This window comes from Dendrobates tinctorius, unplaced genomic scaffold (genome assembly GCF_039654945.1).
Source record: "Dendrobates tinctorius isolate UK_male_01 unplaced genomic scaffold, ASM3965494v1 ptg000030l, whole genome shotgun sequence".
In the NCBI taxonomy this organism is placed as follows: domain Eukaryota; kingdom Metazoa; phylum Chordata; class Amphibia; order Anura; family Dendrobatidae; genus Dendrobates; species Dendrobates tinctorius.
In genome coordinates this window covers 10,002,618-10,021,041 of record NW_027361698.1, presented here as the reverse complement: position 1 = coordinate 10,021,041, position 18,424 = coordinate 10,002,618, and the positions used below count along the sequence as shown (strand labels likewise).

At 42.2% G+C, this 18,424-nt stretch overlaps 1 protein-coding gene across 5 annotated transcripts in view; it reads right to left on the bottom strand.

Annotated features, from left to right (window-relative positions):
• Nucleotides 1–18,057, bottom strand: part of PDE5A (phosphodiesterase 5A) — a 461,491-nt gene extending 443,434 nt beyond the window's left edge. For 2 of the 5 annotated variants that reach the window (XM_073571845.1, XM_073571846.1), the window contains exons 1-2: nucleotides 17,652–17,767; nucleotides 6,842–7,086 (exon numbers count right to left, since the gene is read on the bottom strand). In XM_073571845.1, coding sequence (XP_073427946.1) covers nucleotides 6,842–6,999 — 158 coding nt within the window. In that variant the 5' untranslated portion in view covers nucleotides 7,000–7,086; nucleotides 17,652–17,767. The other 3 variants (XM_073571847.1, XM_073571848.1, XM_073571849.1) reach the window with 2 other exon arrangements.
• Nucleotides 18,058–18,424: the final 367 nt, after the last annotated feature.

Below are 18,424 nucleotides of genomic sequence, written 5' to 3'. Positions count from 1 at the left end.
CACCTATCAACACGAAAATGACCCTAAGCGCAAAGCTAAAATAACAAAGGAGTGGCTTCAGAACAACTCTGTGACCATTCTTGACAGGCCTAGCCTTAGCCCTGACCTAAACCCAATTGAGCATCTCTGGAAAGACCTGAAAATGGCTGTCCACCAACGTTCACCATCCAACCTGACAAAACTGGTTCTGCAAGGAAGAATGCCAGAGGATCTCCAAATCAAGGTGTGAATAGCTTGTTGCATCATTCCCAAGAAGACTCATGGCTGTGTAAGGGGGACAACCGGACCGCGGGTAACCTCTTGCCGGGGCCAGAACTATTGAAGCTGCATCCCCTGTTGCCTGGGGGAAGCTTTAGTGAGGTGGACCTTCCCCTGTTGCCTGAGGGAAGCTCTAGGGAAGCGGACCTTCCTCCTGACTGAGGGGGGCAGGAAGATAAAAGGAGAAAGCACGCGCAACAGAGCAGTTTGGCGCGAACCCAGGGCAGCACGCAGAAAGGTGAGCGGCGCCCTCTGCTTCCCCTTCCCCCACAGAGTACCAACACTGTGGTAGCCCCCATCTACTGTAAAGGGACCGCACCAGAGAAAGAACGAAGCCAGGAGTGCAGCAGCAATCCAGAGAGAGAGTGACTGCTGTGCTCAGGGAAGCCATGTGTTCAGCAGCAGCTAGGGAGAGAAGTACTCCATCCTGGGAGCACCCGCCACACGCAGGTCAGTGTATCATCTCCCGCTGCCAGGCATGGGGACCAGAGAGATGGAGGCGTACAGTGTGAGCCCGGTGGCTACCAGAGAACAAGGCGCCATATGGTCCATGCCACGTGCCACATAAGAGTGACCGGGAACGGGACGGACACTTGCGCCCTGACGTTGCCAGCGAATATTTGCCCAGACACTTGCGCCCTGACTTCACCAGTGTTTTTTTGCAGAGCCACATTGGGCTCATATGGGACTGTGGCCCGTACCCTTGCCAGCCACTGCAGTATATGGACTAGGGGCTCAGCAGAAGGTACCGGAGACCGACTGCTGCCACCAGTAGACGAGGCATTGTTGCCCACAGGATCCCATTGAAAAAGACACAATGCCAACTGTTGCTGGCGACATTGACTTCACAGCAAGAGTCACAGTTTGAGGAACTTCTGACACAAGTGTTTCACAAGAACCGCCATGAAAGCTTAAAGAGCTATTCCTATTGATGACTATGTAAAATGAACAATTCAGCTATTTTCTAACATAATTCTTCTTTTAGACGACAACTCAAGGAGCAGTGAAAATTAGTCTTCCAAAGGGGTGGTCTCTCCCCCACCAAAAAAAAAAAACATGGCAAATGTCCTAGTTTTCTAAAACTGTGACCTTTCTGTTTTCAGTAAATTATAGTATTGGTCTAAATAACTAGCTAAAGGAGATATACAGTACGTTGGGTTTATTTCTCAACCTATGATAGAATCATAGAATCTTAGAGTTGGAAGGGACCTCCTGGGCCATCTGGTCCAACCCACTGCTCAAAGCAGGATTCGCGAAATCATCCCAGTCAGATGTCTGTCCAGCCTCTGTTTGAAGACTTCCATTGAAGGAGAATTCACCACTTCTCGTGGCAGCTTGTTCCACTCATTGATCACTCTAACTGTCAAAAAGTTTTTTCTAATATCTAATCTGTGTCTCCTCCCATTCAGTTTCATCCCATTGCTTCTAGTCTTTCCTTGTGCAAATGAGAATAAAGTTGATCCTTCTACAATGTGACAGCCCTTTAGATATTTGTAGACAGCTATTAAGTCTCCTCTCAGTCTTCTCTTTTGCAAACTAAACATTCCCAAATCCTGCAACCTTTCCTCATAAGACAGGGTTTGCAGACCGGTCACCATTCTGGTTGCTCTTTTCTGAACTTGCTCCAGTTTGTTGATGTCTTTTTTAAAATGTGGTGCCCAAAACTGGACACAATATTCCAGATGAGGTCTGACCAAAGAGGAGTAGAGGGAAATAATGACTTCACGTGATCTAGACTGTATGCTTCTGTTAATACATCCAAGATTTGCATTTGCCTTTTTTGCTGCTGCATCACACTGTTGACTCATATTCAGTCTGTGATGCACAGCTATGCCAAAATAAAAATCAAAATCAGAATAAAAGGGTTAACTCTGCGCAGATGGAAAGATGGAAAAGAAGAGCAATATCCAATAATGCAATATTTTTTGGTCAACGCGTTTCAGTGTTCCAAACTTCTTCATCAGGACAACCACAGTGTCACTGATGAAGAAGTTTGGAACTTCGAAACAAGTTGACTAAAAAATCGCATTACTGGATATCATTCTTCTTTTCCATCTTTTATACCAACAGTGCAAAGCTAATGCTTTTATTCCAATTCTGATGTAATCTTAGCTGTGGGTGTGCAGAAGCCTTGAGCATTTTTAGTTGTTGTGGTCACCCAACCACACCAGGCGAGTACCGTTGCCTCCAGTTTCCCCATTCCTACTTGGATAAAACCCTATTACACCTATTGTTTTTCCTGCTTTCTACCTCAAGATAAGAGTCGAAGAATACTAAAAAAATCATTCTGTATTAACCTGTCGAGCATTGGTATTGTTAGTTTTCTCTAGTGTGATAATGTTTTGAATTAGCACTGTGAGAAATTTTAGTTTTTTATGGGACAGAGGAAAGATAAGATTGTGAATTCAGTCTATTATTTAGACAGAGATACTATTCTGACTCCATAGCAAGGCTGCAAGTGTAGATACTGTATGTAGGTTATCTCACTGTACCAGTACTCATAAGTTGATATATCATCAGCTTGAACTCGACTGTAGGAGGCACGTATGAAGATTCCAGAAGAAGGTTTATTTCCAGTTGAATTCTTATAGATATGTTCATATACAGTAGGTAAAAAAGATTTTTCTGATCAGAGCTGCAAACACATGGACTTCAAAGATGGCAGATAGACAGTAATGGAGAAGAAGGGAGGAGTTACTGACATTAGAGCTACACTATAGATAGACAGGGAAGGAGGAAGGACAAACTTCTAAAGAGCGCAAACCTTATTGGATAGCAAAAAAACAGCACAATGATAATACAAAACTGTCTGTATGATTCCCAAATCATGGGACATGACAGAGACTATTGGAAAGTTAGAAAACTTAAGATTACACATCTTACCATCTGAGCCTAGCAATGCTATGCAAGTAAATTAAATATTAATTAATTTACCTAAAATGATGCAAATGCATTTCAAATAGCATGGATAGATTTCCTACATGACAAAACACCCAACTTGTGAAATCAATGATAGCTTTACATAACGGTCATTACAACATTCTTTAGAAATGCAGAAATCCTGATAGGAAAACAGCAATTTTCTTCTCTCAAAATTAAATTAACGTTCCTGACAGCCCCAATTTAAATCAGCAATTATTAAACTGCTACTCTGAAAATGATTTGCGTATTTCTTTTTAAGACACTATGGTACAGAATTTTGTACATTTATTCAAAACGAGTCTAGAAATGTAATTTTTCGGCATTTCTATATATCATGATATCATAATAAGGGCATGAAGTATGGAGCCTTCATGCGCTAGCGTTCAGGCTCTGTATGTACAGAGATATATTCTCCCCTAGGTGCTTCTATGGAAAAATACAGACTCCAATACAACTTGGCACAATTTTTTTTTTTAACTTTTGGAAAAAAGCGCCATTTGTCACTATATGAAATTGGAGGCTTGCAGAGGTACAGCAAAGGCCGTATGTTCTTCCATGACAGCTATTAGGTATGTAAAAATCCTTAGATCATAACATCTCAGAAAGATCTCTCCTACCATAATATAATACTACGCAGCTGCTTTTTTAATGAAGTTTTAGACTATCTTCACATATTCATTTATATTTCCATTTTTATGATCCATTTGGGGAGTTTAAAAAAGGAAAATAAAATTTTTAGTGAAAGGACCCATTCATTTGAATGGGTTTTATTTTTCCATCAGTTTGCATCAGTTCCATCTTTTTTCTTCCATCCAAAAACAGATAGCAGTTGGATCAGACACTTCCGTTTTCTTCTCTTACATGAAAGCCTATCAGAAACGTAACATATCTCATGATCATCCTTTAATGGATCCATTTATAAGTACTGAGTGTGACCGGAAAACTAGTCATTCAGAAACACCACTTTGAAAAACAGATCCTTCCAAAATGGAACAAAAAATGGTTATAAATGGAAATCACGGCTGACATTTTTTAATGGAACTTTGAGTTTAGTTTGGTATCCATTTGCATTTCTTTTTCTTTCTAAATGATCCTTATTTTTTTTCCTCTACTGGATATGTTACGAACTGATGCTAAATAGTCATGTGAACACAGCCTTAGCCAAATGTTTTCAAGTTCTTATCCCAGTTTACGAACTACAGCACATGAAGATAAGGCACTATATAAAATATGATTAATATTACTAGTTCTATCTGTAAAACCAGAGTTTCCAAATACAATCAACTCTTTTCAGCAGAAGATTGAGCTCTATGATGCACAAGAAGAGATTTTCCATATGTTTTAGAGGTAGCTCAGAGGTCTGGTACAGATGGTTTTAGGGAAGCAGGTGGTTAAGAGCACTGCTTTACTAATGTTGGTCAATAATTAATCTGATCTAACAATCTCTCTGGATCATCTGTGCTTTCAGGCTGCATGCTATGGAGGCATGCAAACCGATCCGTGCATGCTCAAAGGCTGCAGATGTGCAAGGGAAACAATTTAAAAACCATTATCCCAAACCTGTCACTGCCTCCTAGTACCTCATCGATTGCTCTGAAATCTGAGTGCTCAAAAAGAATGCGCGCTGACAAAAGCACATAACAGTAACATAATGTACAGATCTAAAATAAATAAAAAACAACATCACTTCTATGTAGTGTCAAAGGGGAGTTACAAAAAAGCTTTCAGGGAGACTTGATAAGAAAGTTCTAATAAATTTACATCTGGTTTATGATCAAAAAGGACAATGTATGGTACAAAATCGATTGGACACAATTAGTGATGAATGCAAGTGCTCGTTACTTGACTTTGCTTAGGGTGCTCGGGTGTGTACTGAGTATTGTGGGTGCTTGAGTGACATGTTGAAGTCCCTACTAGTGATGAGTGAATGTGCCCTGATAACGTGTTATCCGTGCATGCTCGGGTGTTATCCGAATATTTTGGGCATGCTTGTATATTCATATATTTTGTTTGAGTCCTCATGACTGCATGACTTGCGGCTGTTTGATAACCTCATCACATGTGGGGATTCCCTAACAAACAGGCAATCCCCTCGTGTTGAGACTGTCTAACAGACGCAAATCATGCAGCCGCAGGGACTCGAATATAATATACGAGCACACCCAAAATCCTTGGATAACACCCAAGCATGCTCAGATAGGATGTTATCCGAGCACGTTAGCTCAGTCATCACTAGTCCTCGCAACTTTTGCAGCTGTTAGATAGTCACAAAACATGCGGGGATTGCCTGACATACATGGGCAATCCCCGCATGTATTGTGGCTGCTGTATCTAACAGCTGCAAAATTTGCGGGCACGGGGACTCAAACATGTCACTCAAGCACCCGCAATACTCAGTGCATACCCGAGCACCCTAAGCAAACTCAAGTAACGAGCTCATCACTAAAGACAATCCAGCGACATCTCTAGGCTTCTATAACATTTCTCTAATCATTATTGTGGCAACTAAACAATGAACACATTGATTGAGGGGTTTTAATAGATCGTCAAGTAAGCAGAAAATGTTTAGAAATATTCATATCAACCATTACAGTGTGATCGGGACTCTCGGTTAGGCCTCATTCAGACATTCGTGATATTTTTCGCGAAAAAAGTCTGAGTGTCAAGAGTGTTTTGGATCTGAGTCTCCATTTGTCAGGGTTTACCATCAGTGTTTCATCAGTGATTTCACATATAAAAAAAAAATTGACAAACATCTAAACATTGCAATGTTAATCGTGGCCAGCACATGTATGTGTTGTCATGTACTGCCATAGACTTGTTTACGTTGTTCTTATCCGTGACTCTGATCGAAAACAGTCACATCTCTGTGATTTTTCTTAGGACGCTTGTCTGCAAAACACAGACATGTGAATAGCACCATAGACTTTAATGGATATGTGTACTATCCGTGAAAAACATGGATAGGACAAGTATGTGAAAAACGTACGTATGAAGTAGACCTAAGATCTGTGACTATGGCACTTCTGCCTAGATGTGGGGATTCTCAGGCAAGTGTTCCACTCTGTTTTTATCACATGAAGCAATAATCTTTTCAGAAACCAAGTTCCTCTGATGTCCTAAATGACTGTTTCAACCATTGTGCAGTCAGACAATAGTTTTCAACAACTGAACCTTGTCATTCCATTACACGTAAATATGTTTGGATCTTTCAATTTTCTGAGAAGAAAGTGAACCTAGATGCCAAACTTTGGCTTTACTTCAGAGTATGCTACAAAAAGCACTTGCAGGAATAGGTTAATGTTCTGCATAGTTCCTCACAAGCTCTCTTCATGTGAGGAACCCAGAGACAAGGCGCAGCCAGGCTCCTTCTTTCCTCTCCTTATTAGGACACAATCACATACAATCCAGTGTCACCATGGAGAAAGTAAGTGAACTTCACTCATGAGCTCCCAGTACACAACTAATCTCCAAAATATATATATATATATATATATATATATACACACACACACACACGCATTTATATATATATATAGGTGTATTGTAGTAGATGAAGAAGAAGGGAAGATGAGGCAAAGCACCATAGGAGTGCAACAGACCGCACTCACTCTTTGTTTTCCTGCCCTAACCCTCAGAGTCACAGTGGCCGAGCACTTACTGTAGAGTGCAATGCACACGCGCAGAGCTGTCGCTGGAGGTACCACGCGGAACCAAAGCTGAGCCCAATTTCTTAGCCTGAGCCCCCGGTTCATGGGCAGGAGAGGCTGTGAAAGCAGCAGCTGAAGCTTCATGCACAAGTTTTCCCCGCCGCCGCATGACAGACACCGCACCCGGCAGGAGAGCAGCTATATAATGCAGTGATATCAGTGTCTATAGGGGAGGACAGCGCTCAGCTGAAGCTTCCTATTAGAAAAAGGGGAAGAAAGGTATAAAAATAAGTGTAGGGAAAACTTAGGGTGTGATTTCACATTAAAAATAACTTATTATTTTATTTTTAAAATATTCTTTCTATGTCATTTATTTAAAAAAAAAACACCTCTTTTCCTGGCATATACATAGGTGCCCTATGTTTATTGTATCATGGTGTTAGGCCGCTCACACATCCATGTATCATGGTGTTAGGCCGCTCACACATCCATGTATCATGGTGTTAGGCCGCTCACACATCCATGTATCATGGTGATAGGCCGCTCACACATCCACGTATCATGGTGTTAGGCCGCACATACATCCATTAGCAAAGGTATTGAAGTCCAGGTGCGGAGCATGTTCAACAACATATTGTAGTCAAAGAAAATTCAGTAGCCCCTTATTAAATAATGGACCCATCCTTGCGTACAAATAGAATTGAATATATCCGAAAAGAACATATGGACCCAAAAACTCAAAAATATAACAATCTTTATTAAATAGCAAAAAGACATACATTACATAAAAGTTAAAAAGTGGGAAACCCAAAAAGAGGCATCACCACCCACATCCATGTAACATGGTGTTAGGCCGCTTACAAATCCTTGTATCATGGTAGGAGTACAGACTATAATGCACAGACGGGCCGCATCTCTCCTGATCCCAACCTAACAGCCTTATATATGCCTATGAGGGGTATTGCTATGCGGCAGCACGCTCCGATCCAAGTGCCAGCGGCAGTGGTGGGTATTAACATGCGAGACTCGTGTGTGTGTGTGTGATCCCGGCCTTACTCAGATCATGATACATGAATCTGTGAAATAGGCCTTGCTAAGAATGCTGCATGGCACCCAGTTTTCCTGGAGTCCAAAATGGCAGGCCTACTTTATACAAAGTATGTATATTAGAGTAACTAGACAGTTTCAGTCACCTGACAAAGCTGGGTAATTGGCCAGTTAGGCCACGTGTACACATTGAGTATTTGGTGAGTTTTTTACCTCAGTATCTGTAAGCCAAAATCAGGAATGGGTAAAAAAATACAGAAGGCAGTGATGTCTTTCTATTATACTTTTCCTCTGTCTTTTCCACTCCTGATTTTGGCGAACAAATACTGATGTTAAAATTCATCAAATATTCAACATGTGCACGTGGCCTCAGAGCTGTGCAGCCATATTACTTGTTAAACTGCTTTAACAGAAAGCAGATATAGTGGAAAAAATACTGTTGTCAGCATACCCTGGTGGTCTCAAACTTCATCCCCCAGCAGTTGCTGATTCGCTGCAGCATTCACATTTTGTCTGAGTGTAAGGAGGCAGATAAAAGACAAGTACAGTTAGTGGCTAGCCGAGTAATTGCAAGTGAACACCACCATCTGCTGGTCAAGGGCTATAAAGATAGTGAAAGCAAAAAGGATTACAGTAGTACGAAAATCAGAGTAGAAAGCCTGGTACGCTAGGGAAGAATTTGAAGATGGTGCTGGTTACAATTGTATCGCAAATACTAATAATGAAAGGCCTGGCTGGGCCGAGAAGGACGCAGTTGGCTCCAGAGCCAGTACCAGGCAGATCGTGTGGCCGCTTATTTGGGCTTACAGCCACCATCACCATGAAGGGTCCGAGAGTGGTCAGATCCTGGAGAAGGCTTTAGCTAACTAGAAGACTGCGACCAGCTCCAGTAGAAGACCGTTACCAGAGTCGAACCAGGTTCGTGAGGCGATCTGGATGTAGCAGAGAATTATTCATGTTTTCATTTACTTCCAGCATGGACAAACGGTACGGTGTGGGATATGCGCGTTCTTCAGGGAACAAAGATGGCCAGTGTGACGAGCACACTGTGTGTGAGGAGACTCAGGCATGTAGGATTCAGTAACGGACTGTACACAGGCCAAGGGTGAAAGAGGTTCATTATACAGTAGAAACTCCACGCAGGGTTCTCTTATACTTGCAAGCTCGATATTTTTTCATGGCCGTATATACGGCACACAGCGCTCCGATGAATTTTTGCGGGCCATTTTTGCGGCCCCATAGAAATTTATTGGGGCCGCAAAAACGGCCTGCAAAAATTCATCGGAGCGCTGTGTGCCATATATACGGCCATGAAAAAATATCGAGCTTGCACGATATTTTTCATTGCTTACGAACACAAATGCAATATATTTCAATGATACCACAAAAACAACGGTGACTTGTTTTTGCGGAATACCGTATTTGCGGATGGCTGTATTTTGTCCCACCATTTGTTAAAACAGGGAAAAATGGTGATCCGCAAAAATCACAGCAATGCGGCCCACAAAAAACGACCTGCAAAAAACCCAGGAAGTTTAAAAGAAGTCTCAAGCAACGCATTTCTCATTCCGGTCACTAATTGGTCTCGTAACACCACATCAGTCGGCCCTACTCCCAAGCTGTCTTTTCTGAATATGGCAGTGTGAATTTCTTGCAGCGTGTTCATATACTGGGTCACCGTCTCCCCCTCTCTTTGAATATGCCTGAACAGACACATACGTAATTCTCCTACGTCCGTAGGGTCCCCGTGAGTCTCCTCCAGTATTTGTAATACTTTGTCAAGGGTATTTCAATTCTGGGGCGGCCGCAACATAACTGAATCTCTCGCCTCCCCATCTAAAGCCATCACAGCGACTTCTGCCTGCAAGGCGGGGACCATAGGGTTTTTTCTCATTATTCCCTTTATACGCTCAGTCCAGCTCCATAACATGTTGTTATTCCATTAAACTTTGGAAGGTTATTTAACATTGCCCCCAGAGAGATACTGGATCTAGGGCCCTCCCCAGATGCTTGGTCTGCCATGTCCATACATGTGGACTGCATCCTACTGACTACTCCAAGTGTGAGGAGACTGCAGGTACGTAGGATGCAGTAACAGACTGTACACAGACCAAGGGATTTATTATACAGTAGAAACTTTACGCAGGGAGAAAATGGAGGGATAATATTCCCTAACACTGCAAAAGGGTAATGGGGATAACTTAAGGAACAAGTAAAGCCAACAATACAATAAAATATAACTTATCACTCAGGCGCCAGTCACTGTTGAACTTCTGTCTGTGACTGGTGCTGCCTAGATGGCGTCGCAGTGGGGGTTTGTCACAATCCTGAGGTAAATGATGTAGTATCTTTTGACGTTGGTGGTATCCTCCCGTGATCCTGACGATGGTCCTGATGTGGGTCTTGGGTCCAGCAGATGAGGTGATGAAAAGGGATACATCCTTATCCTTAACGGTGAGTGTCCCAACACTATGGAGATTTGCACCACTGCCCAAACACAGTTTATAATGGGCAGCCCAGTTCACTGTGCCTAATCGACTCATGCCTAAGTCCCGTTCACAGACCTTGTCTCTCCCAGTCAGTACTGTCAGCGGGGGCGGCTGTGGCAGTGTTTTCGGCTGTGTCAGCGGTCTCAGCAAGGGCAGTGATGTCGGCTGGGACAGCGGTGTCTGAGCGGTACTCAGTCGACGGTCTCCTGTCAAAGCACTCTGCCATCCCAGACTCTGCTCTGCCCAGACGCCTCTCAGCTGATTTTACCTCACAGGCATCCCGTGCACCAGAAGTTCCAGCCCAAACTGTCTGATCACTCGCACGCTGCAGCTCTGTCCCCTTAGCCATGCCCCCTTTCCTCAAACACAGAGTATGGTCTGGAGGCTCAAGCTTTCAACCCCGCAATATAGGTGACAGCCCTGACGGTTCCGGACCTTTCACGGAGGAGACATGCCTAGTTAGTTCCTTCCACTTACATGTGCACCAAGTGACTCACAAATCTAGGATTTGCAGCCTAGCAGGAAATTCCTTTGACCCCCCCATCAGGGTCAGTATAGCGATCAAAGTCGCTTAAAGAGAATAAGTCAATGACGGGCCTAGTAGTGAGAGTGACGCCTGTTAGGCCGAAACAGAAAGGGTGAGCATTACTGATCAGCTGTCATTTACTTAATAGATAATGACAGTGTATATAAATAGAACGTTGAATTGATATATTTAGTTGCATTGCTACTTTCTGAGCATCTTATAACATATTGAATTGACCTTGCTCCTGTTATCCATAATTGAGATGGGCGAGTGGCATTGGCAGAGCAGTGGGACACAGGAGGCAGCTGCTGCGGCAAATACTGTGCTCACTGTTAAAGAGAAATTAATATTCACTGTTCCCCACACCCATAGCCCCTCCCAACTCATTGCACTGAAGTTGGTACCGAGGGGGGTTCTTTATGTTTTGCTCTGATAAGGTATTCATAATGCAGACTGCTGATAGGTCACTAATCCCTCACTGACCTACCCCCTAGTTTGCATAATGAACATCTTTACATACTTTAAAAAAAAAGAAAAAACCTTCTGCAGGCAGTTGCCAGCCATGGCACCGGCTCTGCAGCATAATCGCATGTTTCATGTGCCAATAATACCTGTTCTTCATGTTACTCAGCTAGAAAAAAAAATCAATTTGAAAATGGAGCCCACCACACCTGCACATTAGCAGCTATCGGTGTATGTAGCTGTCATCCGAGAGCTGCTACTGCGCAGGCGGCGCCATCTTAATGGAGAAGAAAAAAAATTCCTCCTCCAAGATGGCGCCACCCGTGCCTGCGAAGTAGCAGCTCGGAGAGAGCCGACAATGCATACCAGGATGGGGATGAGGGGGCCATGCATACCAGGATGGGGATGAGGGGGCCATGCATACCAGGATGGGGATGAGGGGGCCATGCATACCAGGATGAGGATGAGAGGGCCATGCATACCAGGATAGGGATGAGGGGGTCGTGCACAACAGGATAGGGATGACGGACCAATGCATACCAGGATGGAGATGGGGACCATGCATACCAGGATAGGGATTAGGGGACCATGTATACCAGGATAGGGATGAGGGGGCCATGAATACCTGGATTGTGGAGATATATATATATATATATATATATATCAGGCTGGGGAATATTAGTACAGAATTGACCACATTTTTTGCTTCAATTTCTTTTCTCTTTTCCTCCTCTAAAACTTAGGTGCGTCTTATGGTCTGGCACATCTTATGGTCCCAAAAATATAGTAACTTGTGTGCATGAGCTGTAAGTGTACACAATACAGTGTCAACTCTAATATTTGTGAGCACTATCTTAGTTATCAATATATTATTTTACTTAATCCCTATTACAAAATCTAGATAAGGGGCCATTCTCAAATCATTCTGCCCCTTACACTGGGTGATCTCCTTGACATTTTTTTTTATCTCATTTTAGTCTATGACTCCATCAGGGATTTTGTCTAAATTCCATTTTTCAGGGATTCAGGTGGAGCCATAGGCTTCACTGAGACAAATGAAGTTTAAAGGAGTTGTTCACTACATGGATAACCTCTTCTTAAGTGACAAATTCACCTTAGTAAACTAACAAAATCTTATACTCACCTCCTGTACTGTTCCTGTGATGGGTTTCCTGATGTTCGTTGACATTATTATGTCACACAATTGCTGCAGCCAATCAGCGGTTACTGACTAGCTGCAGACTTTACTATTTCATCAGTGAATGCTGACTGGTTGCAGCAGTCACTTGACACAACAATTAAATGAAGGTGGCTTTAAATCCCATAATGATCAACTTGCCTTATTGTGGCATCACGTTTCCACTTCCAGTATGGTTCTGGGTCTTTGTACATAACAATTTGACGTCATCCACTGTCAGTATATAGGGTTTTCATTTTCTGTGGTGAACTGAATGAATGAAGCTGGGGTTGTCCAATAGTGGAAAACCCCTTTAATTGGACTCCAATTAGATTTTTTTTCTGGGCACAAGCATATAGCTTCTTCTGCATGTCTGATCAAAAAAAAAAAGTCAGTGGAGTCCATTAAACTCATTTTGTCTGCTAGTAAACTGTGGCTCCATCAGAGGTCCTGTCTATATCCCATATTTCGGGGATTCAGGCAGAACACCGGATGATAGTGACAGAAAGAGACTATTGACATTGCTCCTAACATAAGGAGCTAGATACCATAAAAGTGACGGTACAAACAACATGAAGTAAAGATGGATCCACAGCAGGAAAATACTCATCACTAACTGGTCCATCAAAATCACATTTTTATACTTGAGACCAATAGTGGTAGAAAATGCCAGAAGAAAGGTCAAACACATTTCAAAGTTTCATCATTATGGTCAATGGATACCTAAGGGGGAATGTTTGAATCCCGACATAGTATTCAGCATGTAGCTGGTGTAGTCACATTTACAGTAACTCAGTCTTACCAGGTGTCATTATTCAGTCTTTTTTGCATTATATTGAAGCTTTGAATACTTTAATTACAGTATGACTTCCGCAGATTTTTTTCCAAATCCATGTGTCATTTTTACTGCTTTGAATGATACTAGTAATGTTCTTCACCTACTACAAGTTTTTATATGTCTCTTTGCCATTTATGTTTTTGTAGTGGTTTTGTATAAAAGGTGTCCAGATTGCAGAAAAAGCAGGAGGATACGCGGCACCACATAGTCATACCAGTCCTAGGCATCATTGTCACATCCTCCTTCTCCACAGGTCATCCTGACATCTCCACCCCCTCAGCATTGTGATGACTGCACCCCAGCACTGTGGGAATTACTGCAGCTCTCAGTATAGGGAAAGTACTGGGGAGAATCAGCCCCCTCCCAAATAGGATCATTGTTCCCTGAACACACTACCACTGTTTCCTAGGAAAGACAAGCAGGCTGTCCTGACAGAAAGCTAGCAATAATCTGCAGATTGCAGAACACAGTATAAAGCAGCCTGCAATTCTTCCTGTCTCTAATTTCCATCCCCCATCCCGTCACTTGTACTGTTGTTCTTAGCTGCAGTTCTCCATTGATGAAAAGGAAGGGGAATGATACAAATATACCTGAGCGGAGTGTGGGAGCCATAATTGATTTATTAGAAAGGGGGTTACGAGAAGTGCTCTGACCAGCCACACTGCTGGGATGGCATGTAAGGGTGCTATATACTGGGGGAAATTGGGTGATGGAAATGAGTCACCACCACTACCCTCCTGCTCAGTCCGATAAAAAGATGTGCCGGAAAGTGCACACAGAGTCGAAGTTACAGAGCCAGAATAGACACTAGTACACTACATGCATATATGGAGGGGTTCCAAAAAAGATATTCATTTGAAAAGGATCCAGTTTTTGCTTACTGGGGGTGGAAAAATAAATATTTAATATACACTAGTGGACATGGAAACCTTCAAGTAATCATCCATTTGAAACTGATCCAATAAGAAAAAAATGGATACTTTTCAAATGAAAGAAAAACATATGGCTGTTTAACGGATTCATTTTCCCATAGATTGCAATGTTAAAAATACAGCTCCAGTTAAAATCCGTTTTTTTCCAGTTGGACAAATAAGTTGTGTCAGCACAACTTTTTTGTCAGCAGATTGCTGCTGGATCTGTTTCACCGGATGATTACTGCCCATGTGAACATAGCCTTAATCAGGCACCTAAAAACTGCCACATTTTAAACCCTGCTTAAATAAAGTGCACAAAACCACAACCAATGGGCAATTTTGTCAAGCAAAAGGAGTCTGACTGAGAGATGTTGTAACTGAATAAACCACGGCCTACACATGTATGAGTATGATCTTAATTCTTATGTGAGAGATACAACACAAATCTTGAAGGAAATGAATGGTATGAGTCTGGACCAAGATGAAAGTCACATCAACTGTTACTTGGAAAGCTTATATACAAGTATTGATCATAAGAACAGTTGCATGGCTGTTGAATTTTTCTTTTGCTAGATAATAAAGCTAGAATTATAGCCCCATTAGAAATTATTTTGTAATTAGGGCCAAGGAATTCATATTGATAAGGAATTATTTAATTTTTGACAACTGATTCTTCCTTCAAAAACAAGGAACAGCGATGGGCTCTCCCTGCATGCCTACATTTCCTAATTTATTTTAAGCATGATGGGAAAAATATTCCAACTTTAAAGAAAACCTTTATAATGATTTACCCCGTAATGTATTAACAGCACTGTGATGAATTAATGGGAAACAAAGAAAAATAATGCGAAATTTGCAGGTTTCTTTCCATGTGGTCTCTGTGCAGTCCATTCTGTATATAGAAAGAACAGCATATTACAAACTTCACAAAAAAAGTACAGTGGAATGTACCTGTCGCCTGTCTTATGTGTGTTAAACATGCAGAGAACTTGTACTCTGAATGGGCAAACATATGAGATACTGTATATTGGGAATTATGATAAAATGGCAGTGAAAGACTTCATAAGACATCTCAACAATCAAGTAGTAAAGCACTATGAAGTCAGCTATAACTGGTCCAAAAGCCATAAAAGGGTGGGCCATATGTCATCTTAATCCAGAGATACTAGGGGGCAACTTTTATAAATGCCAGAAAGCAAATGGATTTTTAAATTGGATTCAGTTGCACTAAAGAGGATGAACAAATCCTTTAATTTTGGCTGTCTCTTATGATAAAGTGGTGATCACATAAGATGGCACAAAGTGGCAAAAACTTACATAGATGTGCACGTATGCGTCACTGAATGAATTGAATGAGACTAGTCCCTTCTTTGCATGCAATTTATGATATTTTCTAATTACCGTGCATTCTGTGTAGCGTTTATCACAGGGACTAGTCAATATTGCATTTTCAAGCCTCAAAAACAAATATGAAAATAAAATGCCCAAAAGTCCGAGTTTTTGTTACTACAGTCTAGTTTGCAAGTCCGTGCATTACCCAGCAGCCAGTAATAAAGGTGATAAAATCCAATCACTGATCATTCATTGCGCCGGGACCTGCAATTAATCCATATGAAAATAACTTTGTCTCCCAATCGTCAAATTTATCGACATGAATTACTTAATGTGTTATCAATGCTTCAAATATCGGCATTGAATGACCAAAAACTATTCTTGCAGTCACTTAATGAAACAAACAGTTGCAATTTAGGTGGGTTAAACTGTTCATAGAGGCCAAGAGGCCGAGCCAGTGATATTGGCTGATGAAACTGTCAATCACATGAGTTCAATAAGAGGTACTGAGAATGCAGTGCCCTCACCCCCCAGAAGAAGCAGAGTGTGAAACGAGCTTTGGGACATAATCCTTACTGCTAGATTAAGAAAAGTTCTATTGAGGGAGAGACAGGGGCTCAGAAATAGAGATTGTCCAACACTATTTATAACACTGTGCTACCAACGAGCACAGCACAGCGGATGGCTCGGTGTATAAGAGAACTTGGCATTCAGCATGCCTATAGCCTGTACTGTTAATGATTGCGAGCAAGCTGTTCACTCGCTATAGAGCAGCTACAGGCACATGGTGTTCTCTTAACACACGTGAGGTTACGCGATACCATTGTTACAAAGTCCTCTCTGCTGTGCTCGGCACAATGGGCTCTGCTATGAGCAGCAGGAATAAAAATTGAAGTTGGGAGATGCTCAGCAATGTTTATGAATGGCAAAAAGATGCCAAAATTTGCCCCATATCACATAAGAACATTGACATGAAGTACTTAGGACAACTTGTATTAAGGCTGCAGTCACACATCCCTGTGAAGTGCCGGTCTGATTTTTTTTTTTATAGGAAAGCATATACACAGATGCAAACACAGACACGCACACAACTGAGTATGTTCTATTGTGATCTTCAAAATGGCATCAGAATAGAACTTGCTCAGAATTTCGCTCATCTTCTTCTCCGTGCCATCATTTTAATGAATGTCTGAACAGATCCATGCGTCCCTCTGCTCTCCGATGCAAAATTGGACACCACCTGGAGATTTCAGATGGATGTGTGTACTATTCCTAATGAAGAGCAAATAACAAAGCACACATACGCCCGTCCATATAATAGTACTCAATGCTCTTAATTAAAGTCATATAACAGCTTATAAATAGAAGTTGCAGGAGTCTTATAAATAAGTCATAGGGACACATCTGCCAATTTTCCCATGTTCGACACACCCATCTAGACCCCAGAAAAGGAGGTGCTTTTGTAAATCTATAGAAACTATATCGCACAGATAAATCAATGAAAGTAATTTTTTTATGTGAAATCACGGTTTTCCCTACTCTTATTTAAGCCTTTCTCCCCCTTTTTCTAATTTGATAGTACAGTTTGTAAGACCAACAATTGTTATCTCTTATAGAAAAATTCTGTTATCAGCTGAAGCTTCCCTCAACTTCCTAAAAGGCATCCACCCAGACAGACGGAAGTAACTACACTGAGATGTCTGCCCCCCACTATCCTGTGCTGGTATGTTGCCCACTGCCCACTACTGACATGTCCCCCACTACCCACTGCACTGACATGTCTTCTGGGCATCATTATAGGACATGACTGTCGCATGCTACATATATACCTCCCCATCTCACCTGTTGTGTCAGGTAAAGTTTCTGCGCCCACCTGGCATCACAATCCTTCTTTCGATGTGCGCAGCGCCCCTCATTACCTCTGTTTTAGTACACACTGTCCAATGTGCAGGGTGAATGTTGCCCCCTATGGATGAATCATGCCCATGTGCCTCTACTTTAGTGCCACCCAAATGATGCCCCCTGCCCCTCCTTACCTGGTAGCTTTCCTAACAAAGTAGGAATGAGTGAAGTCCCAGTGATCATCCAGCCAGGACTCTACGCCCTCATGATCCTGAGGTTGCGGGCTGCAGCTGTCCTCCATGGTGTGTGGCTGATCCCTGAAGAGGAGGAGGAGGTGGGAGGAGGATACAGTGCACACAAGGAGCAAAACTCACTCCAAGCAACTGTCTTTATAAAGGAAGTGCTTGGGGGTGCTCTGCTGGGAGAATCCTGGGTCTGGCACCTAATGAATGAGCCCCTCAGAGCACAATGTCAGGGAGACCTATTGGATGAGTTTCATTTATCTCCATAAGGCAAGTGACAGGCAGGAGCAGCCTGCTGGAAATGAGACAGCTGTCCTTGTGGGTCTCCCTCCTCCTCCTCCACTGTTCTCCCAGTACCTTCACTAATGATGCTGATAGTCAGGACAGGGACCTCCAGGTGAGAACACAAGGTTTCAGACCAACCTCACTGCGCCCACTACAGCAATGCTCCTTCCTCTAGGTCCCTGAGTCTAGGAGAATGACGTATTCTTAGATGTCATAGGTATCCCCTTGTATAATTCGTTGGTATTTTCTCATGGCTGATGTATAACAGTGGAATACCCACACTGATTTTACGCATAAGGATATATTCACACAGTGCTTTTTTGAAGAGTTTCTTTTGGCCCTGAAAACACATACATTATGCATGGTTTTGAAACAGTTTTATGTATTTAATTGATTGGGTACAAAAACGAAGCAAAAATGCTGAGAGAACCGACATGCTG